The sequence below is a fragment of the Ranitomeya variabilis genome, chromosome 1 (genome assembly GCF_051348905.1).
Source record: "Ranitomeya variabilis isolate aRanVar5 chromosome 1, aRanVar5.hap1, whole genome shotgun sequence".
Lineage (NCBI taxonomy): Eukaryota > Metazoa > Chordata > Amphibia > Anura > Dendrobatidae > Ranitomeya > Ranitomeya variabilis.
The window spans coordinates 336,140,904-336,168,207 of record NC_135232.1 but is presented as its reverse complement, the minus strand read 5'-3'; the positions used below and the strand labels follow the sequence as shown (position 1 = coordinate 336,168,207).

Sequence of the window (27,304 nt, the reverse complement as noted above, 5' to 3'; positions counted from 1 at the left end):
CCTATGATATAAATGACAGACCTCTCCATTCTTTGTAGGTGGGAAAACTTGCTAAATCGGCAGTGTATCAAATATTTATTTTCCTCACTGTAGATTAAAGAAATAGTGGATGATCAATTATGTATGTTAGCGACCTGATAGCTCCCTAATATTTGTTGGGCAAAGGAAGCATTTTACATATTTGATTTCAACATATGTAAACTAAAGCCACTGGTAGAAGTGTCAGGCTCTGGTTTATTACACCTCACACTATTGGAATACACATGCATGGATGTTATGACAGTGTTATGTTGCTGTTATGAAATGTATTACGGAAAGGTAAAAGCTATAAAGGAAAGCTATAGATTTTCTTCCACAGAATGTTTTTTTTTTTTGCAAAAAAGTTAAAAAGTGAGAATCATATGTAAAATAATATGATGTGTGACCAACGGACAGAATATTCTGTCACTTGCTGCAGACTGAAATTTTGGTCAATTTTCATCTTGGTATTCACACTGTGCTCGCTGTGTTTGTGTGCTAAAAGCACCAGGAATACACCCGATACATACAACAAACATTTCCATAGGGTCATATTTACCTGACGGAGGCAAAATAGTGTCTATGTGGTTTCTGTTAAGCTAGTAGACATCATAATGTAGATCTCTGCACTATTCCACCTCCTGACAAATGCCTCTGACATATAATATGCAAATTGCCTCTTCTGAGAAAAAGAGGACTTAACTCTATAGCGCCACCTGTTGGAAGTAGCGATCCTACAAGTCACAATCAACCCTTTAACGAGTCGTGCAATATGTCTTAGGATAAAAGCCAAATCAGTATCTCAATTCGCAGACACGGTGTTTCGGGCTGTTGGCCCTCGTCAGTGCGAAGCATGAGAACTGATTTGGCTAGGTGAGAGGCTCTGGACTGGGGTCTAAGGGGTAACGTTTCTCCTTATGGAGAGTGACATACCATCTCTGGCTTGTCAAGGTAAGGAGGCTTATTCGCCGTACAATGCTCCTCTGGGAAATTAAATATGCAAATTGCCTCTTCTGAGAAAAAGAGGACTTAAACTTTTTTTTGTAATTTAGTTAATTAACTTAAAATAAAGTAATTTATTTTTGTCTTTAATACTTTATCAAGTTTCCAAGCTAAATCATCTGGGAATTTATATATTAAATTGACCACAATTGATTTTTTCAATGATAACCTAACATAGGCCAAGGTTGTTGAATTGACACATGTGGCTTGTTACACCAGCCATGTTTAATTGCAGAGTAAGGCTGCCGTCACACTATCAGTATTTGGTCAGTATTTTACCTCAGTATCTGTAAGCCAAAACCAGGAGTGGAACAATCAGAGGAAAAGTATAATCCTACTATATAATTGTCTAAGGGTCACTTCCGTCTGTCTGTCTCGGATATTCATTGGTCGCGGCCTCTGTCTGTCATGGAATCCAAGTCGCTGATTGGTCGTGGCAAAACACCCACAAGCATTGCCACGACCAATCAGCGATGGCCATAGTCCGGCGGAAATATGGCCGCTCTTTCCTCCCTGCAGTCAGTGCCCGCTCCATACTCCCCTCCAGTCATCCAGTCAGCCCTCACACAGGGTTAATGCCAGCGTTACCGGAGCGCGGTGTAACGCACTCCGGTTACACAGCTATTAACCCTGTGTGACCAAGTTTTTACTATTGATGCTGTGTATGCTGCATCAATAGTAAAACGATCTAATGTTACAAATAATAATAATAAAAAAAAACCCTTATTCTCACCCTCCGACGTCACGTAATGTCCGCCGACGTCACGTAATGTCCGCCGGCAGGTTCCGGTGCTAAGGGAGAAGGACCTGCCATGACGTCACGGTCATGTGACCGCGACGTCATCACAGGTACTGCGCGCCTGCGCGAGAAGGACCTGCCATGACGTCACGGTCACGTGATCGCGACGCGACGTCATCACAGGTCCTGCGCTCATAGTCATACCAACCCTGGGACCGGAAGCTGCCGCGTGCACCGTACACAGGAGCTAGGACTAAGGTGAGTATATGTTTATTTTTTATTGTATGTCACTGGCCAATATACTACATTACTGGGCAATATACTACGTGGCTGACCAATATACTACATACTACGTGGCTGGGCAATATACTACGTGGGCTGTGCAATATACTACGTGGACATGCATATTCTAGAATACCCGATGTGTTAGAATCGGGCCACCATCTAGTAGAAACATATGCACCACTTCTGTATTTATCACCCACTCCTGGTTTTTGCGTACAAATACTGATCTAAAATACTGACCACATACTGCTAGTGTGAAGGCAGCCTAAGTTAAGAGCCCGGTAGGCGTTTGCTTTCTTCTGTACAAAGAGAAAATGGTAACATATGGGAGCTGTATGAATGCTTATAACAGTTCTAGATAGGTGTGATCTGTCTGGACATCATTGTGGTAAACATGATGTTCAATTACGTTGAAAAATAATATTTTTGTTTAGTGCAAAAATTTATTAGTGATAAAATGCATCTTAGAGAGACATTTCTCACAGTGCTAGTGGTGACATCATGGAATTACCACTCATCACTGAAGCTGCGTCCCAACCTCAGCTCAGTGTCTCCTGGATTCATGGCTGAGCAGTCGCATTATGCCACTGCTCAGTCATGTAATCTAGATGTAGCAGAGATGGATTTCTTTGTGGCACAAATGGATTGTTGTTGGACAGGTAAGAAATATGGTGTTTTATTAATTTAATTTTTACAGTAATAAATGGGAAAAAGAGGGTGGGGAGTGTTTATTTCAAATAAAGGAGTCTGTGTCTTTATTTCAATTAAAAGGACTTCATTCAGCCACTGTATTTTTTACAGTGTGACTATGGGGTTAGTAATTGGGGCATCTTATAGACACTTCTCCATTACTAACCTCTGGGCTTGATGTCAGCGGCCATGAAATAACTGACATCAACCCCAACCCTATTACGCCACTTGCCACCGCACCAGGGCAAGTGTGAAGAGTGAGGCTAAGCGCCAGATTTGACACACCATATGGATGCGCCATTTCTGTGGCTGCTGAGGGAATACATTACAGACCAAAAATTTGGACACACCTTCTCATTTAAAGATTTTTCTGTATTTTCATGACTATGAAAATTGTACATTCACACTGAAGGCATCAAAACTATGAATTAGCACATGTGGAATTATACACTTAACAAAAAAGTATGAAACAACTGAAAATATGTCTTATATTCTAGGTTCTTCAAAGTAGCCACCTTTTGCTTTGATGACTGCTTTGCACACTCTTGGCATTCTCTTTATGAGCTTCAAGAGGTAGTCACCGGGAATGGTCTTCCAACAATCTTGAAGGAGTTCCCAGAGATGTTTAGCACTTGTTGGCCCTTTTGCCTTCACTCTGCAGTCCAGCTCACCATCTCGATTGGGTTCAGGTCTGGTGACTGTGGAGGCCAGGTCATCTGGCGTAGCTCCCCATCACTCTCCTTCTTGGTCAAATAGCCCTAACACAGCCTGGAGGTGTGTTTGGGGTCATTGTACTGTTGAAAAATAAATGAAGGTCCAACTAAATGCAAACCGGATGGAATAGCATGCCACTGCAAGATGCTGTGGTAGCCATGCTGGTTCAGTATGCCTTCAATTTTGAATAAATCCCCAACAGTGTCACCAGCAAAACACCCCCACACCATCACACCTCCTCCTCCATGCTTCATAGTGGGAACCAGGCACGTAGAGTCCATCCGTTCATCTTTTCTGCGTCGCACAAAGACACGGTGGTTGGAACCGAAGATCTCAAATTTGGACTCATCAGACCAAAGCACAGATTTCCACTGGTCTAATGTCCATTGCTTGTGTTGTTTAGCCCAAACAAGTCTCTTCTGCTTGTTGCCTGTCCTTAGCAGTGGTTTCCTAGCAGCTATTTTACCATGAAGGCCTGCTGCACAAAGTCTCCTCTTAACAGTTGTTGTAGAGATGTGTCTGCTGCTAGAACGCTGTGTGGCATTGACCTGGTCTCTAATCTGAGCTGCTGTTAACCTGCGATTTCTGAGGCTGGTGACTCGGATAAACTTATCCTCAGAAGCAGAGGTGACTCTTGGTCTTCCTTTCCTGGTGCGGTCCTCTTGTGAGCCAGTTTCGTTGTAGAGTTTGATGGTTTTTGCCACTGCACTTGGGGACACTTTCAAAGAAAGTTCAATTTTTCGGACTGACTAACCTTCATTTCTTAAAGTAATGATGGCCACTCGTTTTTCTTTACTTAGCTGCTTTTTTTTTGCCATAATACAAATTCTAACAGTCTATTCAGTAGGACTATCAGCTGTGTATCCACCAGACTTCTGCACAACACAACTGATGGTCCCAACTCCATTTATAAGGCAAGAAATCCCACTTATTAAACCTGACAGGGCACACCTGTGAAGTGAAAACCATTCCTGGTGACTACCTCTTGAAGCTCATCAAGAGAATGCCAAGAGTGTGCAAAGCAGTCATCAAAGCAAAAGGTGGCTACTTTGAAGAACCTAGAATATAAGACATATTTTCAGTTGTTTCACACTTTTTTGTTAAGTATATAATTCCACATGTGTGAATTCATAGTTTTGATGCCTTCAGTGTGAATGTACTGTAACGGGGTCTGCGTGCTGGTACCTCTTTTAGCACCACCCCGTGTTTTAGGAGGTCCACTCTGTTTTGGCTGGACGTTGACTGGAATGGCTTCATTACATGGGCGCATATAAAATATCACTGCTTCTCCACGTATTTCCAGTGTGACAACTCTTTACTCACAGGACACAGAATATATATCACAACAGATACAGAGGGTAGTGTTGTGATTTTGCTTTTTGCTCCCTCTAGTGGTCATTAGTGATTTGACTCTGGAGCTTCTGTCTTTTCCTATATCCTCACCTGGGCCGTTAGTTCAGGGGCGTTGCTATATAAGCTCCCTGGACCTTCAGTTCAATGCCTGGCATCGTTGAAATCAGAGCTAATCTGTTGTGCTCTTGTCCTATGATCCTGGTTCCTGTATTTCAAGCTAAGTCTGCTTCCTTGCTTTTGTTTTGTTTGGAATTTTTGTCCAGCTTGTTCCAATCTGTATCCTGACCTTTGCTGGAAGCTCTAGGGGGCTGGTGTTCTCCCCCCGGACCGTTAGACGGTTCGGGGGTTCTTGAATCTCCAGCGTGGATTTTTATAGGGTTTTTGTTGACCAGATAAGTTATCTTGCTATATTCTGCTATTAGTAAGCTGGCCTCTCTTTGCTGAACCTGGTTCATTTCTGTGTTTGTCATTTCCTCTTACCTCACCGTTATTATTTGTGGGGGGCTTGTATCTTGCTTTGGGGTCCCTTTCTCTGGAGGCAAGAGAGGTCTTTGTTTTCTTCTCCTAGGGGTAGTTAGATTCTCCGGCTGGCGCGAGTCATCTAGCGATCACCGTAGGCATGATCCCCGGCTACTTCTAGTGTTGGCGTTAGGAGTAGCTATTCGGTCAACCCAGTTACCACAGCCCTATGAGCTGGATTTTTGAATCTCGCAGACTTACACGTTCCTCTGAGACCCTGTCCACTGGGGTCATAACAGGGTAGGCCAATTCAAAAGCTGCAAGCTAGACATACATTACAATAGCCGCAGGTGGCCGGAGCCTGCCGATATTTACTGTGGGAATTACAAAGGTGGGGAAGGACAGAAGGGGAATATCTTGTCCCCTCTGCCCAGGGGGCGCAGCCGGTGGGCTGATGCATTAGGGACCTGCCTCTCACATGGAACCTATTATACATACATATGACTGCATAACATATTCTGGGTGCTGGGGGGTCCCGTAACATGTACAATTTTCATGAAAATACAGAAAAATCTTTAAATGAGAAGGTGTGTCCAAACTTTTTGTCTGTACTGTATGTTCTTAGCCTTGGAGTGCGGCCAATATCCCTGCCCCTTCCCAGGCTATTACTATAAGCCCATAGCTGTCTGTTTAGCCTTTGCTGGTTTGAAACTATAGGGGGACCTTATGTCATTTTTTTTCTGTGGCTCCCCCATAAACTAACCAGTAAAGGCTAAGCAAACAGTTGTGAGCTGCTATTAGTAACCTGGGAACCTTTTTGGATATTGTTCCTTTTCCCAGATCATTAACATCAGCCCCCAGCACTCAGCTTTCCTTGTGCTAGTTAAAAAAATTAGCCAGGAGCCCACGCCTTTTTTTCCAACTTATTTATTTTATACACTATGTGCACAGTGGGTGCTGAATACTAGTCCCATCCTTGTCATGCTGATCTCAGGGAGGCCAGGTGACAATGATGACATCGGTCTTCAACACCCAGCACCTTGGAGCAGCGCAAACTGCACCACTTTTTTCCAGGTACCAGTATGTGTGACACTGATGACACATGGATGTTATCCGTGTATCATCAGTGTGCAGTACGTTTTGCGGCCCGTGCTGCTGTTAAAAACGAACATGTCAGCGTATTTTGAGCACAGAAACTCGGTCCGTGGATGCCCACTGACATGTGCACAGACCCATTCATTTAAATGGGACTGCATATGTAAGTGTCTCCGGTACGTATGAAAACTGTCACCATAGGTACCGGACACACTGACATGTGAAGGAGGCCTAATAGAGTACAATGGCTGTGCCGCATGATACCAGAGTGACTTGGCGGCTTGTCTAGACTTAGCAAGATGGATTTGAGCTGATTTTTCAGAATGGATGGCAAATTCAGGAGGCAGGGGTAGAGGGAGAAGTGGCAGGTAAGTTGGGAAGTAAGCTAATTTCCCTGGTAAGATGTAATACAATTTTTTACATTCACCTGTATTATTCATTTACACAAATGTTGTTGAAAATGCAATTACATTTTTAACACTATATGAATCAAATTGTTTTGCTCTACGGATTATGGATTTAGAGCTGACCTCTTAAATTTTCCTTTAGGTTTTGTATATCTCTAGTACTACTTTGTATCTCCTTCTCCAGCAGTCAGTGCTCCTTTAGGGTGGCACTGCTGGCATAGCGGTTCCTTACTTCCATATCCATAGCAGTCTGGTCCTACACATTGACAACAACCATTGTGAAACCAACGGTATCTGGAGGATCCAGTAAATTCACAGGTTTCATGACAACGTCTCATAGACATGCAGGATTTAAAGTACATTACAGTGCAGACACTGGATGTATTCACTGAAGACGGAGCAGGTACAACTGAATGGAAAAAGAAAGAAACAACTTAGTCCGTTATGTTTTGTACATGATACACATATAAATTGGGGCACAGTAATGACAATATGGATACTTGATTTCACTCTTGCCATTATGAGTCAGTGTCAATGTGTTCAAAATTAAAGATTTGATACACATACAGCTATATTAATAATATAATATTTGATATTTTACACTGAATCATTTCTGATCTTTATACTATGATGTCCTGTTTAAGGGTTTGCTGTACTGGTAAAACAATTGGCTAAAACGTGACACTATAATTACCAGAACTGCATAGCATGGTGATAGATCCACCTTGACCAAAATCATATTTTCAATAAAAAAGATCATGGAAAATACCTATCACAATTTCTTTAACAAACCTTTTATTTTCTCAGCACAAGTGTGATAATTTTGGCCAGCAGGAATCAGGGCCTGGCTGCCTGATTGCAGCCAGTTACATTTTTGTGTTTCGAAGAACATGTACTTTAACGTCTTCATGACATGGCGATTTTCCAATTTTTGTTTTTTTCCTCCCCTTCTTCCAAGAGCAATAACTTTTTTTTTTCTCTTAATAAAGCCGAATGAGGGCTTGTTTTTTTTACAGGACCAGTTGTACTTTTTAATAACATCATTCATTTTACCAAATAGTGTACTGGAAAATGGGGAAAAAAATCCAAGTGCATTGAAGTTGCAAAAAAAAGTGCAATTTCATAATTGTTTTCATTTTTACCATGTTCACTTTGTGGTAAAGCTGACCTAGCAATATGATTCACCTGCTCAGTACAAGTATGCAGATACCAAACATGTATTTTATTTTTATTTAAAGGGTGAAAAACAATTTGGAAGTTTGTAATAAAAAAAATTGCTTTTGTCGCCATTTTCTGAGACTTGTAACGTTTTGATTTTGGGGGGGATTTGGGGCCGCGTAATAGCTTATTTATTGTGTTCTGAGCTGACATTTTTACTTATACAATTTTGGGTTAGATAAAATGTTTTTGGTCGCCTTTTATTGCATTTATTGAAATTTTGTAGCAACCAAAAGCCGTAATTTCGGTACACCATTTACCGATTGGAAGAAATTTATTTGACATTTTTAATAGATCGGACATTTCTGAATGCAACGATACCAAATATGTGTAATTTTTTTTGTTTTATGATTAATGGGGCAAAAGGGGGTGATTTGAACCTGTGTTTTTTTATTTTTTCATAATTATTTTTTTTACTGTATTTAGTAGTCCCCTTAGGGGACTTGAAGCTGTGATCATCTGATCTTTTGTGCTATACATAGCAGTGCACCAGCACTGCTATGTATAGAGAAAATCACGATATCCTATGAGTGCCAGCCATGGGCTGGTTTTCGCAGGAGGATCACAATGACAGGCACATGGGTCATCAGCAGAAAAAATTTACCTGCTAGGAAAGTGAAAACTAGCAGGAAAAGGCTAAGAGAGCTTGTCACTCACCAGTCCAGAAGTGGCCAGTTTTTGGTCTTTTAATTTCGGAGTATACTGTGGGTTTTTTTTGTTTGTTTTTAATCCTCTATACGGTTTCAGAGTTCTGGTCCTTTTTATTTAGTGCACATTTTTATGATCTTTAGCAAAGGGTCGGAGCTCACAGGGTCACAGGGTAATAATGCAGAGCAGCCAGAAGGCACGCCCCCAAAGAGGATTCTATGGATCACTCCCACTAAGTAAAATCCAAAAGAATTAGCAGAAAATAAAAAGGGCCATATCTCTGGAACCCTATCATGGATTTAAAAAACAAAAACGGCATACTCAGTGGATAGTGGGAACAAAATAAGAATAAATACTGGTCACTTTTGACTTGATGACAGGTCTTCTTTAAGTGATGTTTTTTTAAAAGCCAAAAAATAACCTGCTGCACAAAACCTCTGTATTAAGAAAGCCTTAAAGGGGTTGTTCACTAGTCAGACAAGCCCTTCTCAATCATAATGTTTATCTCCAGTTAAATATTAACACTTATTCTCTCCTCCGATGCGGGACCGTTCCAGCAGTTTCTACACTGGCTCTCGTGACTTTTTTTTATGGCATGTGATCCGTGTGGCCAAACAATGGCCACTTCACGGACCCCACCTAGGGACAAATCCGACATCTGGAGGAGGAAGTCAGAGCTGTGGCTGCTCTCTTACTTCCTCCCAATGTCACGTGAACCCTAGGAGAGCTAGTGTCAACACTGCTGGAACAGCCCTGGCACCTGAGGTGAGTGTAGCTGCTATTATTTTACTAGAAAAACTGTTTGAGCAGTGGACAATCCCTTTAATCTAAGTTCCCACAGATTATTAAGAAATCTCATGTGCATGCTGTGAAATATATCTACAAAAAACACAACAGAAAAAGGTCAGCCTCAGTCATGGGCTTTCTCTTTACCTGCTTCTGCCCCTGAACATGTGTCTGCTGACAGATTCTTTGAGGCCTTAGGTCTTATTTTTGATGAGTCTGACCGGGTTAGAGTGGCAGAGGACACAATCATGAGTCTCTTTCTGGGGAAGCCCTCGGCTGAATGGTATTGCTCCGAGTTCTGTCGATGGTCCACTGAGGTGTCCTGGGATAACTCTGCACTGAGATGTTAGTTTAGGAGAGGACTGTCGGATCACCTGCAGGATGCTCTGGCCCTCCATCCACCACCCAGCTCATTGGAGGAGGCAATGACTCATGCTATCCGTATGGATCGGAGTCTAAGGGAGAGAGGTGTTACACAGTGAGAGGTTCCATTACTCCCTGCTAATCCTGTTGTTTTGCCACCGTCTGAACCCATGGAGGTGGGGGCCACCAACCTCAGGGAGAAGGAGACGTGAAGGAAAGCTGTGTTTTTACTGCAGAGATACCGGACATTGGAAGAAGAACTGTCCCTCCTGCCCATCGACTAACAAACGGCTGAGTCTGAGTGATTGTTGTGGAGGTCACCCAAACTCTCAGGTACCTTTTTCTTCATTTTTTAAAGTACTGTTGGAAGTGGAACTTAGTTGTGGGAGTTTCTGCACGCCCACTTCTGCTTTCGTGGACTGCGGGTCGTCCATGAACTTTATTGGCTCTAACTTGGTGACCAAGTGTAAGTTAGGAACAGTTAGGCTGGAGACTCCTATTCATATTGTTGCCATTGACAAAACACCACTGGCTAAGAATGTCATCAAGTTTGTCTCAGAGGAGTTTCTCCTTAAAGTGGGTTTGTTGCACCAGGAACGTATTTCAAGTTTTGTTCTGGTACAGATTGGGAAAATTGTGGTAAATTTCTGCTCTTCTGAATCACTAGAATTCCAGAATTATTAGTACATGTGGCTTTATAATTCTACGCGTTTCAGAGTTCAAGACTCCATCAGGAAACACCACAGGAATAATGTACTTGTGGTGTTTCCTGATGAAGGAGTCTTTAACTCTGAGTTCAGGTCCACTTCCAGGCACAACTTCAAAATGACATCCCCCAGGACTCCGAAAGAACAACAGGAAATGTTAGGCTTACTGCAGAAACGGGTTCTGGTGGAGGTGCCGGATCAGCAGCATGGGAAGGGATTTTATTCCCCCCTGTTCCTGATAAGGAAACCCGACCAGTCCTTCAGGACTATTATCAACCTGCAAAGTCTCAACAAGTTTCTAGTCTACAGACAGTTCAAGATGGAGACAATAAAATTGGCAATAAAGATATTGTTCCCAGGCTGCTATATGAGTGTCTTAGATTTGAAGGACGCAATAATTTTCACCAAAATAATCCTGGAGGTGACTGCACATTTCCAAGAACAGAATGTGTTGATAGTGCCGTATCTGGACGATTGTTTGGTAATTGGCAGCTCAGAGGAGGACTACAGTCGTCAGCTGAGGCACATCCAGGCCACTCTGACTTGGCTAGGTTGGATGATAAATATGGAGAAGTCGAGACTGCAGCCCCTAAATGTTCAGTCTTTTTTTGGACTTATTTTGGATTCGGAGGAACAAACCTGTCTTCTACCAGAGGAAAAGAAGAACAAGATCGTAGGCCTTGTCTCAACAGCTATTACCAACTCATTCATGTCTATGAGAAAGGCTATGTCTCTACCAGGAACAATGACTTCTTGTATTCCAGCAGTCCAGTGAGCTCAGATTCACTCCAGGACCTTTGTCCTAAATGGAGAAAGAAGACTCGGAGGTCATTTAGAGGGGAAAGTTATACTTTCCGGAAGAGCAATCGACTCCATGGCTTGGTGGCTGGACTCAGATAATGTGTCGCAGGGAATTCCTTGGTCCTACCAGTAACATACGTGATTGCGACGCATGCGAGCGCAGAAAGATGGGGAGCACATCTCAGAAATCGCATTGTCCAGGGAGTCTGGTCAGAGGCAGAAGTCGGCCATTCCTCAAACATGAAAGAGCTACTGGTGGTAAAAAGAGCAATAGTAGAATTCCTTCCCCATCTAGAAGGGCACCACATTCGGGTAATGTCAGACAACCGAAAGACGGTTGCCTATATCAACAAATCAACCATCAGGGGGGCACAAGATCCTGGGTCCTGATGCTGCTATCCCAGTCAATTCTCCAGATCATAGAAGAACAACAATTGAGACTAACCGCACTGCATATAAAAGGGAAGGAGAATGAAGAAGCTGATTTTCTCAGTCGGAATACCCTAAAGCAAGGGGAATGGGAAATGGATCCTCTAGTTTTCCAGCAGATTGTGGATCGATGATGACAGCCAGAAATATACCTGTTTGCCTACAGGAAAAAAAACAGGAAAACAAAGATCTTCTGCTCTTTGAACCCAAGAGAAGGACCATATGCGGTGGACGCACTACAGATTCCTTAGGATTTCAGGCTGGCTTACGCATTTCCCTCATTGATGTTGATTCCGGCAGTCCTGAGGAAGATTCGGGAGGCAGGGGGCAAGGGTCATCCTCATTGCTCCCTTTTGGCCCAAGAGGCCATGGTTCTCATGGATGAGGATAATGCCCTTATTGGATTCCTGGATTCTCCCGGATACTCCGGGTCACCTCAGGCAGGGCCAAGTGTCTCATCCTCAGAGGTCAGGTCTACATTTGACAGCCTGGATTTTGAGAGGGCACTATTAATACAAACAGGCTTCTCCCTGGTCTTATTCGCTACCCTGCTGCAGAGTAGGAAGCCGGTAAAGGCTAGAATATATGGCAAGATATGGGCTAAATTCTTAGCTTGTACAGGTCAGTCTGTGGGGGGCAAAGTCTTAGGCCGGTTTCACATTTGTGGTTGTGTCCACAGCGTTTCTGACGCATACATCTGCATGCATCTTGATTTCCTATCTTTAACATTTTTAAACTCAGGCGCATGCATTTGCATGCGTTCTCCCGCTTTGGCTTACGCATGCGTCTGCATGCGCCCACTCTGTTTGTAATGACTCTATACAATATAGAAGTTTCACTTTTTGTATTGAAGAACTGCAATAAATTAACTTTTTGATGATATTCTAATTTTGTGAGAAGCACCTGTATGTCCCTTCATGTCATTAATCATCATGACATCCGACATCTTAGACATCTGTATTACCTACTGATGAACCGTGTTGATGGGGAAATATGTCGGGGTGCATCCGACTCATGCTAAGTTTACTCCTTATTATCTATCATTATGGTTTATTGTCTCTCTAGTCTAATATCTGGCCTGTATCAAGTATATGTGCCAAGCACACTATGGGCCATGCTGTTGAATGTCAAAGGGGGTGCATGTAACCAATATTATGGTGTTGGCCTCTAATTATCACTATTAGTGTGACGTTTTATATATTTGGCTTATATGCTAATTCTATGCCAAAAGTATTATAATATATGTGACATTGTGGAGTACCAGTCATGATTTGAGATGTTAATTGAGACTTTATCTTGTTACCAACAAGATACCCATAGGAAATTCTTAATTATTGTTTTTGTTTTTGGATTTAAGAAAAGACTCTCTTCATTTCTATTCTATATCATATTGCTTTCCAACCTATATCTATAGGGCTGTAACAGGGTAGTGAAGGATAGTCCACGTTGAGTGGTGGTGCCAAAAATATCGTTCCTTAGGGTTCTTAACTCCACAGCCAGGTAGGGGCGATTGTAGGTCTACTGTAGGGTATCTATAGGCAAATTGTCAATTTTGGTCAGTTATTTGGGAATCTAACCCTAGTTTTTTCACTGGGTAGGTGTTTTTAATATATTATTAAAAAGTGTTTTTAAGGGGAATATATGTTCACACAACCCTTTATGTAGGAATACTCTGCAGCGCACTGATTCAAGAGCTTTGCTATAGGTTTACCCAGGTTTTAGAACATTTACTGTAGTTTAATGATTAGATCTCAAGCAGTCAGCACAATAAGCATAGGGTTTTTTCTATTATTATATTGTAGCACTTTTATTGTAACGAGCAGTCTCTTGATATTATGAAAAACCCATTTGGAAATATTGGCACTGGTTACTGAGCAGTATTTCTTAGCAAGTGTGATTAGAGGAAAGTGCAATATTGGCAGTCAATGATTTCTAGTGGCATTTTAATGGCCTGTGTCACATTAATAAAAATATCTACACACATGGTCAAAATTGTTGGTACCCCTCGTTTAATGACAGAAGAACCCACAATGGTCATAGAAATAACTTGAATGTCTGACTTTCATTTGTTAATTTTCATAGACTTTTTATTTATTATTACGGTACTTTTGTCAGATTCAAGTTATTTCTGTGACCATTGCGGGTTTTTATGTCATTAAACGAGGGGTACCAACAATTTTGACCACGTGTGTAACAATACCAGTCCTGATCTAATTTTACATGTATGAAGAGGTGCACTGATTTCCCTATTAGGCCGGGGTCACACATGCGAGTTTTACGGACGTAAGAGCGCAGAAACTACGTCCGTAAAACTCGCATTACATACGGCACAATTATTCTCAATGGGGCTGCTCCTATTAGCCGTATATTACGGTTCAGTATTATACGGCTTTCTACGGCCGTACAAAATCGCAGCATGCTGCGTTTGTCAGCGTATTGCGCAAAAAAATCGCCAATGAAAGTCTATGGGGGCGAGAAAAATACGGATTCCACACGGACCAGCAGTGTGACTTTGCGAGAAATACGCAGCGATGTTAGTGAAAAGTCGGTAATTCAATTGCCGGCTTTTCATTTCTCCTGCACAAACCCGACAGGATATGAGACATGGTTTACATACAGTAAACCATCTCATATCCCCTTTTTTTTTGCATATTCCACACTACTAATGTTAGTAGTGTGTATGTGCAAAATTTCAGCACTGTAGCTGCTGAAATAAAGGGTTAAATGGCGGAAAAAATTGGCGTGGGCTCCCGCGCAATTTTCTCCGCCAGAGCGGTAAAGCCAGTGACTGAGGGCAGATATTAATAGCCAGGAGAGGGTCCATGGTTATTGGCCCCCCCTGGCTACAAACATCTGCCCCCAGCCACCCCAGAAAAGGCACATCTGGAAGATGCGCCTATTCTGGCACTTGGCCACTCTCTTCCCACTCCCTGTAGCGGTGGGATATGGGGTAATGAAGGGTTAATGCCACCTTGCTATTGTAAGGTGACATTAAGCCAGATTAATAATGGAGAGGCGTCAATTATGACACCTATCCATTATTAATCCAATTGTTTGAAAGGGTTAAAAAACACACACACACATGATTTAAAAGTATTTTAATGAAATAAACACAGCGGTTGTTTTAATAATTTATTGCTCTCTCAATCCATTTCCAGGCCCTCGCTTGGCAAAATAATAAACGCACAAGATACATACCTTCTGATGTCAGATCACTTCCCACGATGTAATCCATCTGAAGGGGTTAATAATTTTACAGGCACGAGCCCTGCTAATGCACTCGCTCGTGCCTGTAATTCCCCGGCGAATGAATGAAATGTAGGTCATTGACCTACATTTCCTTCAGTCGCGGTGATGCGCCCCCTGGTGGATGTCCTCATATGACCTGGAGCGTGGGAAAAAGTTCCCAGCCTGCAGTTCATGAGAACATCCAGCAGGGGCGCATCACCGCGACTCAATGTAAGTATAGATCCAGCTTTCCTTTCAGCACCCGGGGATTACAGGCACGAGCGAGTGGTTTATCGCAGCTCGTGCCTGTAATATTAGTTAACCCCTTCAGATGGATTACTTCGTTGGATGTGATCTGACATCAGAAGGTATGTATCTTGTGCGTTAATTATTTTGCCAAGCGAGGGCCTGGAAATGGATTGAGAGAACAATAAATGATTACAACAACCGCTGTGTTTATTTCATTAAAATACTTTGTAATAATGTGTGTGTGTTTTTTAACCCTTTCAAACAATTGGATTAATAATGGATAGGTGTCATAATTGACGCCTCTCCATTATTAATCTGGCTTAATGTCACCTTACAATAGCAAGGTGGCATTAACCCTTCATTACCCCATATCCCACCGCTACATGGGAGTGGGAAGAGAGTGGCCAAGTGCCAGAATAGGCGCATCTTCCAGATGTGCCTTTTCTGGGGTGGCTGGGGGCAGATGTTTTTAGCCACGGGGGGGCCAATAACCATGGACCCTCTCCTGGCTATTAATATCTGCCCTCAGTCACTGGCTTTACCACTCTGGCGGAGAAAATTGCGCGGGAGCCCACGCCAATTTTTTCCGCCATTTAACCCTTTATTTCAGCAGCTACAGTGCTGAAATTTTGCACATACACACTACTAACATTAGTAGTGTGGAATATGCAAAAAAAAAGGGGATATGAGATGGTTTACTGTATGTAAACCATGTCTCATATCCTGTCGGGTTTGTGCAGGAGAAATGAAAAGCCGGCAATTGAATTACCGGCTTTTCACAGATATTGCGCTGAATGAAATCTAAATACAGAATATATATATATGTGTCTCAATGACATATATATATATATATATATATATATATATATATATATATATATATATACTCTGTATATATGTTTTCCCTAACATTTGAGAACATAAATCCATTAGATGTCGGTTTTGCAAGCCTGCGCGAAAATCTCGCAGTACGGATGCCATACGGATTACATACGGAGGATGCCATGCGCAAAATACGCTGAAACACCCTGACTACGGATGAATATTTTGGGAACATTTCTCCGTATTACAGCCGTAGTACGGACGTATAATACGTGGCGTATTGTCTTACGCCAAGTGTGACCCCAGCCTTACCCTGAAACCCTCCAATATCGCCCACAAGAAGAAGTCACGCAGCTATGGAAGTTGTCCAGGACTTTGATATTGATAGCCTCCTATTAGGATATGTTAAATAGGTGGGAGTTTGACCCTCTCCCCAATGTTCTAATACATTCATCTGTAAGGGCTTGCTCCCACTTGTGATTAAATCGGACAAATGCAATCCAATTAAAAATCGGATTGCATTTCTACCAATATGAATCTATTATTGTGTGTTCATCTGCAATTTTTCTCTTTTCCAGATCGGATCATAATTGGACTGAAAAAAAAAATTTGCAGCATGCTGCGATTGTATGTGAAAATTGGATCACATTCACCAATGGAATTAATGGGTGCGACGAGGAAAAAAATAAAAAAATATATATACAGTATATATCTCGCACAGCACTCGGACAATGCGAGTGCTATCCAGTTTTTACACACCCATGTCCTTGAAAACCTGACATTTTAGCAGCCCTAGTAAAATCACAGTGGGACTCGATAATATAGATTTATACACATAGAATAGATAGCTATAAAGATGTCAGTCACATATAATTAGTACAGTGCTTGTGTAGCTTACTGTACATGTGTTCAATTAATAAATATGTCTCTGAGAAAAATGGTGTAGGATCCCTGACATTTTATTAACCAGCAGAGGGAATGCGGACAGCTGGGGGCAGATGTTTAGTCTGGGAAGGGGGTAATACCCATGGAGCTTACAAGGCTATTAATATCAGCTCATACTTAGGCTTTACTAGTTATTAAAATGGGTGACCCCCCCCAAAAAAAAAAAAAAAAAATTACGCAGGGTCCCCCTATAATTAATAACCAGCAAAGGCTAGGCAGACAGCTGTGGGATGATATTAATAGTCTAGGAAGGGGCTATGGTTATTGGCCCCCTCCCAGAGTAAAAGCATCAGCTCTTAGCCACCCCAGAAATTATGCATCCATAAGATGAGCCAATCCTGGTACTTGGTCTCTCTTTTCCCACTTGCCCTGGTGCGATGGCAAGTGGGGTGATAATATTGGAGTTGATATCACCTTTGTATTGTCAGGTGACATCAATCCCAGAGATTCGTAATGGAGAGGCGTCTATAAGACGCCCCCATTACTAACCCTATAGTCAAATTGTAAAAAAAAATAACACAGAATGAAGTCCTTTATTTGAACAAATGACACAGACACCTTTATTGATTCTTATTTAACCAAAATCACTTAAACTCACCTTACGCCCAATCCATTGAAGCCCATATCTCCTATAATAAAAAATAAAGCAACATCATCCTCACCTGTCCCTAATGTGAAGATAATAATCCATTTGTCCCACGATATGTCTAGCTCTGCTACATCAAGATGGGAGGATGCATTGTTGCATTATGTACACTATACAGCCTTCCATCCAGTAAAGACACTGTGCTATGTGTGCTTGCTCAGCTCAGTACCTCAGGGTGAACTCCTTTCACCTTACTGACGTCACCGCGAGCGTGAGTAAATTCTCACGCTCATGGTGCTGTCAGATAGGTCATCAGAGTTCAAATCCAATGAACTCCTTTCACCTCAATTAAATCAGCGCGACCTCCGTGGAAGAAGTTTAGTGTCACACACTAAAAAACGCTTTTTATTGCAGAAACTACAGCTCTGGCAACAATTAAGAGACCACTGCAAAATGTTCAGTTTGTCTGATTTTTCTCTTTATACGTATATTTTTGAGTAGAATTTAAATTGTTCTTTTACTCTATAAACTTCTGACAACATGTCTCCGAATTTCCAAGCAATACATTTAGTATTTTCTTTCTGACAAAGAAAAATGGTCAAAATAAAAAAACAAACAAACAGTGCTTTCAGACCTGTTTAATTAATGCAAATTATTAATGCAAAGAAACAAGTTTATAATCATTTACAAACAACAATACTAATGTTTTAACTCAGAAATAGTTCAGAAATCAATATTTTGTGGAATAACCATGATTTTTAATCACAGCTTTCATGCGTCTTGGCATGCTTTCCACCAGTCTTTCACACTACTCCTGGAGTAAAATGTAAGCAGTTCTTCTTTGTTTGATGGCTTGTGACTATCCATCATCCTCTTGATTACATTCCAGAGGTTTTAAGTGGGGTTCAGGTCTGGAGATTGGGCTGCCCATGACAGGGTTTTGATGTGGTGGTCTCATAATTTTTGCCAGAGCTGTAGTTTTTGAATCGCCATATTTTGAGAGCTATAATTTTTCCATATTTTGGCCCACAAAGTCATGTTATGGCTTATTTTTTGATGGACGAGTTGACGTTTTTATTGTTACCATTCTTAGACACATGACAGTTTTTTAACGCTTTCTATTCCATTTTTTTGGAGGCAAAATGAACAAAAAACAACAATTGTGGAATTTGTGTTGTGTTTTTATTTTTTTTATGTAATTCCACGTGTGGTAAAATTGATAAGGGAGTTTTATTCTTCGTGTCAGTACGATTACAGTGATACCCCATTTATATTTTTTTTATGTTTTGGTGCTTTTACACAATAAAAACTATATTATAGAAAAAATAGTTATTTTTGCATTGGTTTATTCTGAGGGCTATAACTTTTTTATCTTCCTGCTGATGGAGCTGTATCATGGTTTGTTTTTTTGCAGGACAAGATGACGTTTTCAGTGATACTATGCTTATTTATATTCGTCTTTTTGATTGTGTTTTCTTCCACGTTTTGTTTGGCGGTATGATGATAAAGCATTGTTTTTTGCCTTGTTTTTTTTTATGGTGTTCACTAAAGGGGTTAATTAGTGGTAAAGTTTTATAGGTCAGGTCGTTCTGGACGTGGTGAAACCAAGTATGTGTACTTTTATTATTTATATTTATTTTCCATAAAAATATTTATCTATGGGTACAATATATATTTTGATTTTTTTAAAATATATTTTTACAATTTTTTTAAAACTTTTTTTTTAACTTTTTTTTTACTTTGTCCCACTGTGGGACTTTCATTCTTTGCAGGCTGATCACTTGTATAGCATGGGGATGAAGCAGCATCCCTCTGGTATGCAAACTGTCAGCGCTGCACTGACAGACAAAGCTGCTTAACCGGTGACCCGGAATGTCATCATGATAACATCGGGGAACCACACAATGATCCCCAGGTCTCCTATCCAAGGGTAGAGGGGCTGTCTTCCTTCTGCCTGCTCCTGAAATGCTGCGATCAAGTTCGATCGCAGCATTTAGGGGGTTAAAGTGCTGGAAGCGGTGTGGGACCATTCCTGGCACTGAATGCCGGGTCAGCTGTCAGAATCAACTGACACCCAGCGGCGATCACACGCACAAAATCGCAGAGATGTATCCATGCAGCACAGGTCAATAAGTCCCAGGCACGTATGGATACATCTCGGGTGGGAAAGGAGTTAATAACCAGTAAAGGCTAAGTATACAGCTGTGAGCTTATATTAATACCCATGGGAAGCTCCATGGGTATTACCCCCTTCCCAGACTATAAAATGTCAGGGGATCTCATGAAATTTTTTTTCAGAAAGGAATTTATTACAATACTATTACTAAAAAAATGTACAGTAAACTACACAGACAAAGCACTCATTATATATCTCACATATTTATATCTATCTAAACTCCCTATCTCTATCTCAAAGAAAATTATATGTTAATGACATAGAGAATTACTCTATGTAAAAGTTAATTTTAAATTCGCATTGCAATTGGCTCACATTCGCATGTAAATTGATTGGATGTCGTTTGGATGCTAGGTAATAAAATTGCATTGTACATTAAAAACGCATGACACGCATCTGACTTTTCAGGAACAAAATCGGACAGATTTTGAAAACGCTAGTGTGTCTCCCGCCTTTATGTGGTCACATTGCAAATTTCAAACTGTGGTCACTGAGACAGGACAAATGGCATAAATCTAAGCATGCTCAAGTTCTGAGTACCTTTATTCACTAAATTTAGGCTAGCAAAAAAGCTAATTACCAATCTGCAATCTGTAAATCTGGCCTAAAAGCAAACAGAATGGCCACAGCTGTAAACAAGTTTCAATGGAGTAAACACTCGCTAGGCTATGTTCACACATTGTGTCCCCAGTGAATTTTTTTTTCCTGTGGTTTTCCAAAACACATGAAATTAGAAAAGAAGGTAAATTACATTGCTTCTGCTGCAATTTCACCCAAACCACAGTGTTTCAGTTTTTCTGATATTGCAGTCAAAACTGTGGACCTTCGCCTCAATTTTGAATGTTATGGTAAAAACAATCCATTTTGAAAAACCTCAGCAAAAAAAAGCCTCAGACTCTTGTCTGCATCGTACCTGTGTGTGCACCAAGCAGGATGTGATCTAGGTGAGATTGCTGGCTCAGCTCTTTAGTGACCGGCAGGGTGTGAACATCCCAGTCCATGGCGGCATCTCCTTGTAGTTCACTCAGTGACTGAAATAGAGAAGGTAGTGGCACAGGGAGCACCTCCAAGGAACTTCTACGGGCTGCATGCTTACGATTCACCTTATTTTCACTGCACAGCCCTAAGAAGCAAAAAAAAAATGTTGATTATTATTGTTAGGCCACGTTCACACGTTCAGTATTTGGTGATTTTTTTACCTCAGTGTTTGTAAGCCAAAACCAGGAGTGGGTGATAAATACAGAAGTGGTGACGTGTTTCTATTATACTTTTCCTCTGATTGTTCCACTCCTGGTTTTGGCTTACAAATACTGAGGTAAAATACTGACCATATACTGATAGTGTGAAGGTGGTCTAATGGGACGTTTTCCTCTGGATGTAAAATGCACTTCCCATAGCAGTCTCTATTTGTACATCTTATATCATTTCATAGAGACACAAGAATGCAATCAGCTCACCTGTCCTGGTGCACTGCAAAGCGCTCTATAACAGCATAGGAATATCCATGTAGAAGCCTGCACTGTCTTCCATTTAAAAGTTTTTATGGAAGATAGAGTGCTAGTTTCTACACAGATCTTCTTATAATCTTATATAGTTTGCAGATTTTTCTTACTATGATGATGCAATCTACTTACCCACACAGCTGCAGCACTGGTCCCATAGACTCCCAAGACACAGCATGCAATCCTGACAGCAGGGACAATCATCTTCTTTCATGTTGCACTGACAGAGCTCCTGAGGAGAGACCATTTTAAGGATCAGACTGCTCTATCCGAAAATAACGCTGCAATGTCCGGACGGACTGCAAGTCTCCGGATCCAAACTAACAGCCTCATATATGCCTATGAGAGTGTTAGCGTGGGTCAGGAATCCCATTGTCAATCAGGACATTGTCTATAGACAGACTCTAACGTGGACTTGAGAATTTATCCAATTATCATGTCCGTGTGCTTTCTGATAGCACACAGACATTATAGTTAGTAGTTTTTTCACAATCTGTTTTACTTAAGAAGTTTTTTATTGAAGGATAAAATAATCATGTTCACAACATATGCAATGCAAAAATCAATGCATTAGTATACAATTTAACATCTCCAGGACATTATACAATGGAAACATGTAACATTATACTCAGAATCCATGAGAACAATAGGAACAACAGCATTGCACATTCAAAAAGAAATGGCCTTCATTTTTAACTTATTTTGTTTCTTTTCCGGAACACCAAATAAAAATAAAAGAACAAACAAATAACTTTACATTGATAGAATCACATTAACCTACTGGTAACAATTATTAAGTGTATTGTCGCTTCAGTCACACCCTAACCTGCCCTCCATGTCAAATCGGAGGATCCCCTGCTAGTAACCTATTAATATACCACGAGGACTGTTTAAAGCAAGCCATAAGATGGTTTTTTATCTCCTCAGAGAACATATCAATAAAACTCTCCCAAGTATCAAAAAAGCGGGACACCAAACGATCTTCACCCAACTGCGCCTCTATCCATTCCATGCGAAACACAAGTTTTAATTTATTTAGAAACATCATCAGCGTAGGAGGTTCCGCTGTTATCCACTGTTGTAAGATACATTTTTTCCCCACCATGGAAACTATAGATATCAGACGTTTGGCCCCTCTTGTGATTCTTGATCCCTCTCCCGGCCAAATCCCCAATATCGCCCATTCTGGCGTGCAAGGTAAATAATTTAGGAGACGGACTAGACAAAAATTCTTTACCTCGCTCCAGAATCCCATAATCACTGAACAACCCCAAAACTGGTGATAAAGATCAGCCCCAGGAGCCTCACACTTCAGACAATTAGCCGTTTGGGATAAGCCCATGAGAAACGAACGATGTGGGGATATATATGTGCCATGGTACACTCTAAGCAACATTTCTCTATAAGAAGAAGCCGGTAAGGCCTTCCATATATAAGACATTGTCCTAAGGATATGATCCAATGTCAAATCTGGAAAACGAGTAAGCCATCTTGGAAGGCCTGTTTTACGTTTAGTATAATCCATCTCCCCTCTCAACAAGCTATAGAACCTAGAAGTAGAGTGAAATAATGAGGACCCATTTCGTAACATGGTGTCCAGTGGGTTCTCCCAATCAAGCTCCGAAAGCCTTTCTCCTACCCCTGTAGCATAATCCTCCAAAATTGCACAATTCGCAAGACACCCCATTGTCATAGGAAGGCATCGCCGAGTATATGTCCAAGAGTATGGTCTACGTGACGAGGAATCCATTATGGAGCCCACTGACACCGCCCTAAACCTAGTGCTCCAGTTCTCAACCCCACATCTCAACCCCACGTCTCGATTCCCAAATAATGGTAAGAAAAGAGAGGAATGTGCATTAAGTAAAAATTTGTGGCGTAGCCTATGCCATATCGACCACATCACCATTATCAAAGGATTATCCAACACTGATGAGGGTAACAACTCCTTGTGTGTATGTAGGAGATATAACAAATTAGTGTGAGGTATCAAATTCTGGTCTAATTGAGTGTTAGTGTATATGGAAGTATCTTGGATCCAGTCTTTCAGATAACGAAGCAGCGCCGCTAAATTGTAATTCTCCAAATTTGGAAAATTAATGCCTCCATTCGATATGCGCTGTTCCAAAACAGCCAAACTAATAGCATGATGCTTCTTCCCCCAGATGAAAGTGCGAAACATACCATTTATTAGCCTCAGTTCACTAGAGGAAAGCAATATTGGAAGAGACTGTATAAAATATAGAATCTGCGGGAAAACAACCATTTTTAACAAATATGCCCGACCTAAGTATGAAAGCGTTAAATGCTGCCAACCCTCTAGTTCCCTTTTAATTTTTTGGATAAGAGGAGCGAGGTTACTTCTCTGAAGATCATGAGGGTTCCTAGTTATGAGCACCCCCAAGTAAGGCAAAGCTTCCCTACACCATTCAAAGGTGTATAACCCTGCCCATGGTGGATTGCGCCCAGCACGTAAATTGAGTGCCTTAGATTTGGTTGGATTAATCAAATACCCAGACATAGACCCCAATTTATTTATAAGGGCCATAATCTCAGGAAGGGCCTCCTCTGGATTAGCAATGTATAACAAAATGTCATCAGCAAATGCCGTAAGCTTCAAACTCAGTCTCCCAACCCGTATCCCTTGAAACAGAGGCAAGGATTCCACCGCACGTATAAGGGGATCAAGGGCAAGGTTAAATAAAATAGGGGAAAGTGGGCAGCCCTGACGAGTGCCTCTAGTTAGCTCCACCCCCTCTGTTAAATGTTGATTGACTATAATTTTAGACATAGGTGAATTATATAATAACCTAATCAATGCCGCAAATCTCTCTCCAAATCCCTGCTTTTCTAACACCGCATGTATCCAATGCCACTCTACACTATCAAACGCAGCCTCTGCGTCCAGACTCAGCAAGATATTGGAAGTGTTCTTATATCTAGCTGAAACTATGGTGGCCGCAATTGCCGTGCGCACAGCAATAGTCGAGTGTCTGTTTCGGGTGAAGCCATACTGGTTGGGTGACAGAATCTCAGTGAGAAACACCTGAATTCTATTAGCCATAATCTTTGTCAACAATTTATAGTCCAGGTTTAACAAGGATATAGGTCTATATGATGTTATCTGCGTTGGGTTCTTTCCTGGCTTCAAAATGAGGGAAGTCAATGCAGAATTAAAAGAGGTTGGAGAAGCACCCCCATTTAAATAATGATTAAATAGGTCCTTGAGAAGAGGAACTATATCAGGAGAGAGCAATTTGTAATATTCCGCAGGTAAACCATCCGGTCCTGGTGACTTAAAATTTGCCAATGCTTTAATAGCAGAGCTTATTTCCATTAGTGTGACAGGCGTCTCCAGAGTTGCACGCTGAGACCCTGTCAACATTGGTAATTGCATGGAATTTAGAGAGTGTGATATAGAAGAAATGTCCCCTCCCCGTGTAGAGTAGAGAGCCGTGTAATGAGCATGAACCGCCTGTATTATGTCTTTGCTATCAGTCAAGTGAGAACCTGATATGGGATCAACCAAAAGCGAAATTTTATGTCTGGGACCTTTCGGATTTGCCAACCTAGCCAGCAGGGTTCCTATTTTATTACCCCATCTAAAGAAATGTTGCCTGTTAAAGTCTACTTTCTGTTGGGCTATTTTAGTCAAATGCGCATTTAACAACGATAAAGCATCCTGCCAAAGAGACCAATCCTCTGGAGCATTAGAGCCCAGGTACTGTCTATAGGCCAATATGGCCAATCTCTGGAGGTCTCTCGTCTCCTGTCCCGCTTTGCGCTTTTTCCCTGCCACATAAGCAATAATTCTCCCCCTCATAACTGCCTTACCCGTCTCCCACATAAGTACAGAGTCATCCCAATGCTGTATGTTATCATCCACAAAATTACCCCACTCTTGTTTAAGGAATGTCTCAAACTCTCTACTTTTAGACAAGTAGGCTGGGAATCTCCATGAGCCTGGCTGACGCGGGTCACGACCACAGCGAAGGAGTAAAGTGATAGGAGTATGGTCAGAAATCCCCGCATCCCCTATAGCTGCTTCCATCACCCCCGACAAAAGAGACTCACCTACTAGAAACATGTCTATACGTGAGAGGGACTTATGTGCCTTGGAAATGCAAGTGTAGTCTCTTTCCGTCGGATGTAATACTCGCCATATATCTACCACCGGAGTGTCACGCATAAGGTTAGTCAAACCAGGTCCCGATCCGGAGTAGGGAGTGGGCAAGACCACAGACCTATCTAATTGCGGATCTAGCACTGCATTAAAGTCACCCCCAACCACCAAGTTAGGCAAATCCATTGTTAAAATCATCTGAGAGACGTATGCAAAGAAGGAGGCATTATCAACATTAGGGGCATAAATGTTTAACAACGAGTAAGGGGTATCTTCAATAGTCACTTTCATGAGAAGGAACCTACTCTGAGGGTCAGTCACCACATCCCCCGGAGTCACACGCAAATGTTTAGCAAAGACTATGGCCACTCCCCGCTTTTTTGAAGAGTATGTGGTAGCATAAGTCTGGCCCAACCAGTTATCTTTCAAGTGTAGTATATCCTTATGTGACCAATGAGTTTCTTGTAGAAACATGACATCAGGCTTAGCACGTTTGAGTGCCTGGAGTACACGACGCCGTTTAACCGGCGAGTTGAGACCCGCAACATTCCAAGATAAGATTTTTAAAGGATTACCTGTCTCTTTTCGGTCAGGCACATACGAAGTTGTCATCATGGTGGAAAGAAGTGACATAGAGGCAGAGCCTTTTCAAAGAATAAAAGCGCACAGGGTCTCGGAGTCCCAGCTGCTCCGCAACCCTCTGAAGTAAATAGGTGTGTGACATCATTAGCGACAATACACTTATACAAAAATACAACAACCAGTTTCTTCTTTTCATATAAAATTAATTTTAACCACAGTATAGTCAATATCGCTATATATCTCATATTCCATGTCATTTTAACTTAGTTAAAGAAGGATCTATTAGTTTCATATCTAGTTTCACCCTAGATGTTAAAATGTGTTTTCAAGTGTCTGGGGGAACAAGGTCTCTTCTCAACTGATCTAAAGCAATCTTAGGGTCATCAAACAACTTTGTCTCCGTACCCAGTGTTACTCGGAGCCTAGCCGGATAAGCCAGAGCAAAACGAACCCCTTGATCAATAAGGAACCGACAAACCGGGCCGAACTCCTTTCTACGCCGGGAAACAGCCGCTGAGAAATCCTGAAACACCAGGATCTTTGTCCCTTGGATAGTGACATCTCTAAGATTTCTGGCTGCTGCCAGAACTTTCTCCTTGTCGTGATAATGGAAGTATTTAGTAATAACCGGGCGAGGTCTCGCACCAGACTCTCTCCTCTCTGGTCCCACCCGATGTGCCCTTTCAATTTGTCTAGAAGAACCAGGCTCCAGCCGGAGGGCCTCCATCAGATCAACCGTTAAGAACCGAATAAGATCCGCACCCTTGCAACTCTCAGGAATACCTATAAACCTGAGGTTAGATCTCCTACTGCGATTCTCCAGGTCCTCCACCTTATCTAGTAAAGAACCAATGAGAATCTTTTGTGCCTCCACCGTAGTTTGGGTATTCACTGCAGTGTCTTCCATATCACTAATCCGCTGTTCAGCTTCAGTAATCCGAGATGTATTTGCCGACACAGCAGTCACTGTTGCCTCTAGGGCCTTATTCCAAGTTTCAAATTTTTTGTCAAAATATGGGAGAAGAATTTTTGATACTGCTTGAGCCGTAGCAGTGTGAGGTTCATGAGAGAGCTGTGAGTCAGAGGAGTCCTGCGACCCCTCACCTGGCCACATCCGATCCAAAGACCCCCCAGCTGAAGATCCACCCTCTGTCCTACTTTTATTCTTATGTTTAGTGCGTCTAGATGTGGTCCCTTTCTGTGAGGAAGCCTGAGTTTTTTCCAAATATTTTTCCATGGCGTGATAACATAAAGGCCTCCCCTCCACCCAGGGCCTCAGTAGTAAACTTTAATTTTGGACCCACTATTCTCCACCCTCACTATCACCCAGACTTGTGAGATTAAGATCCAAGATCCGTGAACATAAGAGACTACATT

At 41.7% G+C, this 27,304-nt stretch overlaps 1 protein-coding gene across 1 annotated transcript in view; it reads right to left on the bottom strand.

Moving 5' to 3' along the window:
• Positions 1 to 5,307: 5,307 nt before the first annotated feature.
• The window catches only part of LOC143817897 (twisted gastrulation protein homolog 1-A-like), a 32,238-nt gene continuing 10,241 nt past the window's right edge, over positions 5,308 to 27,304 (bottom strand). The window contains exons 3-5 of the mRNA XM_077299367.1: positions 21,355 to 21,454; positions 20,634 to 20,843; positions 5,308 to 7,171 (exon numbers count right to left, since the gene is read on the bottom strand). Of these exons, the coding sequence (XP_077155482.1) occupies positions 6,924 to 7,171; positions 20,634 to 20,843; positions 21,355 to 21,454 (558 nt within the window). The 3' untranslated portion in view covers positions 5,308 to 6,923. The remainder of the gene's footprint in view (positions 7,172 to 20,633; positions 20,844 to 21,354; positions 21,455 to 27,304) is intronic.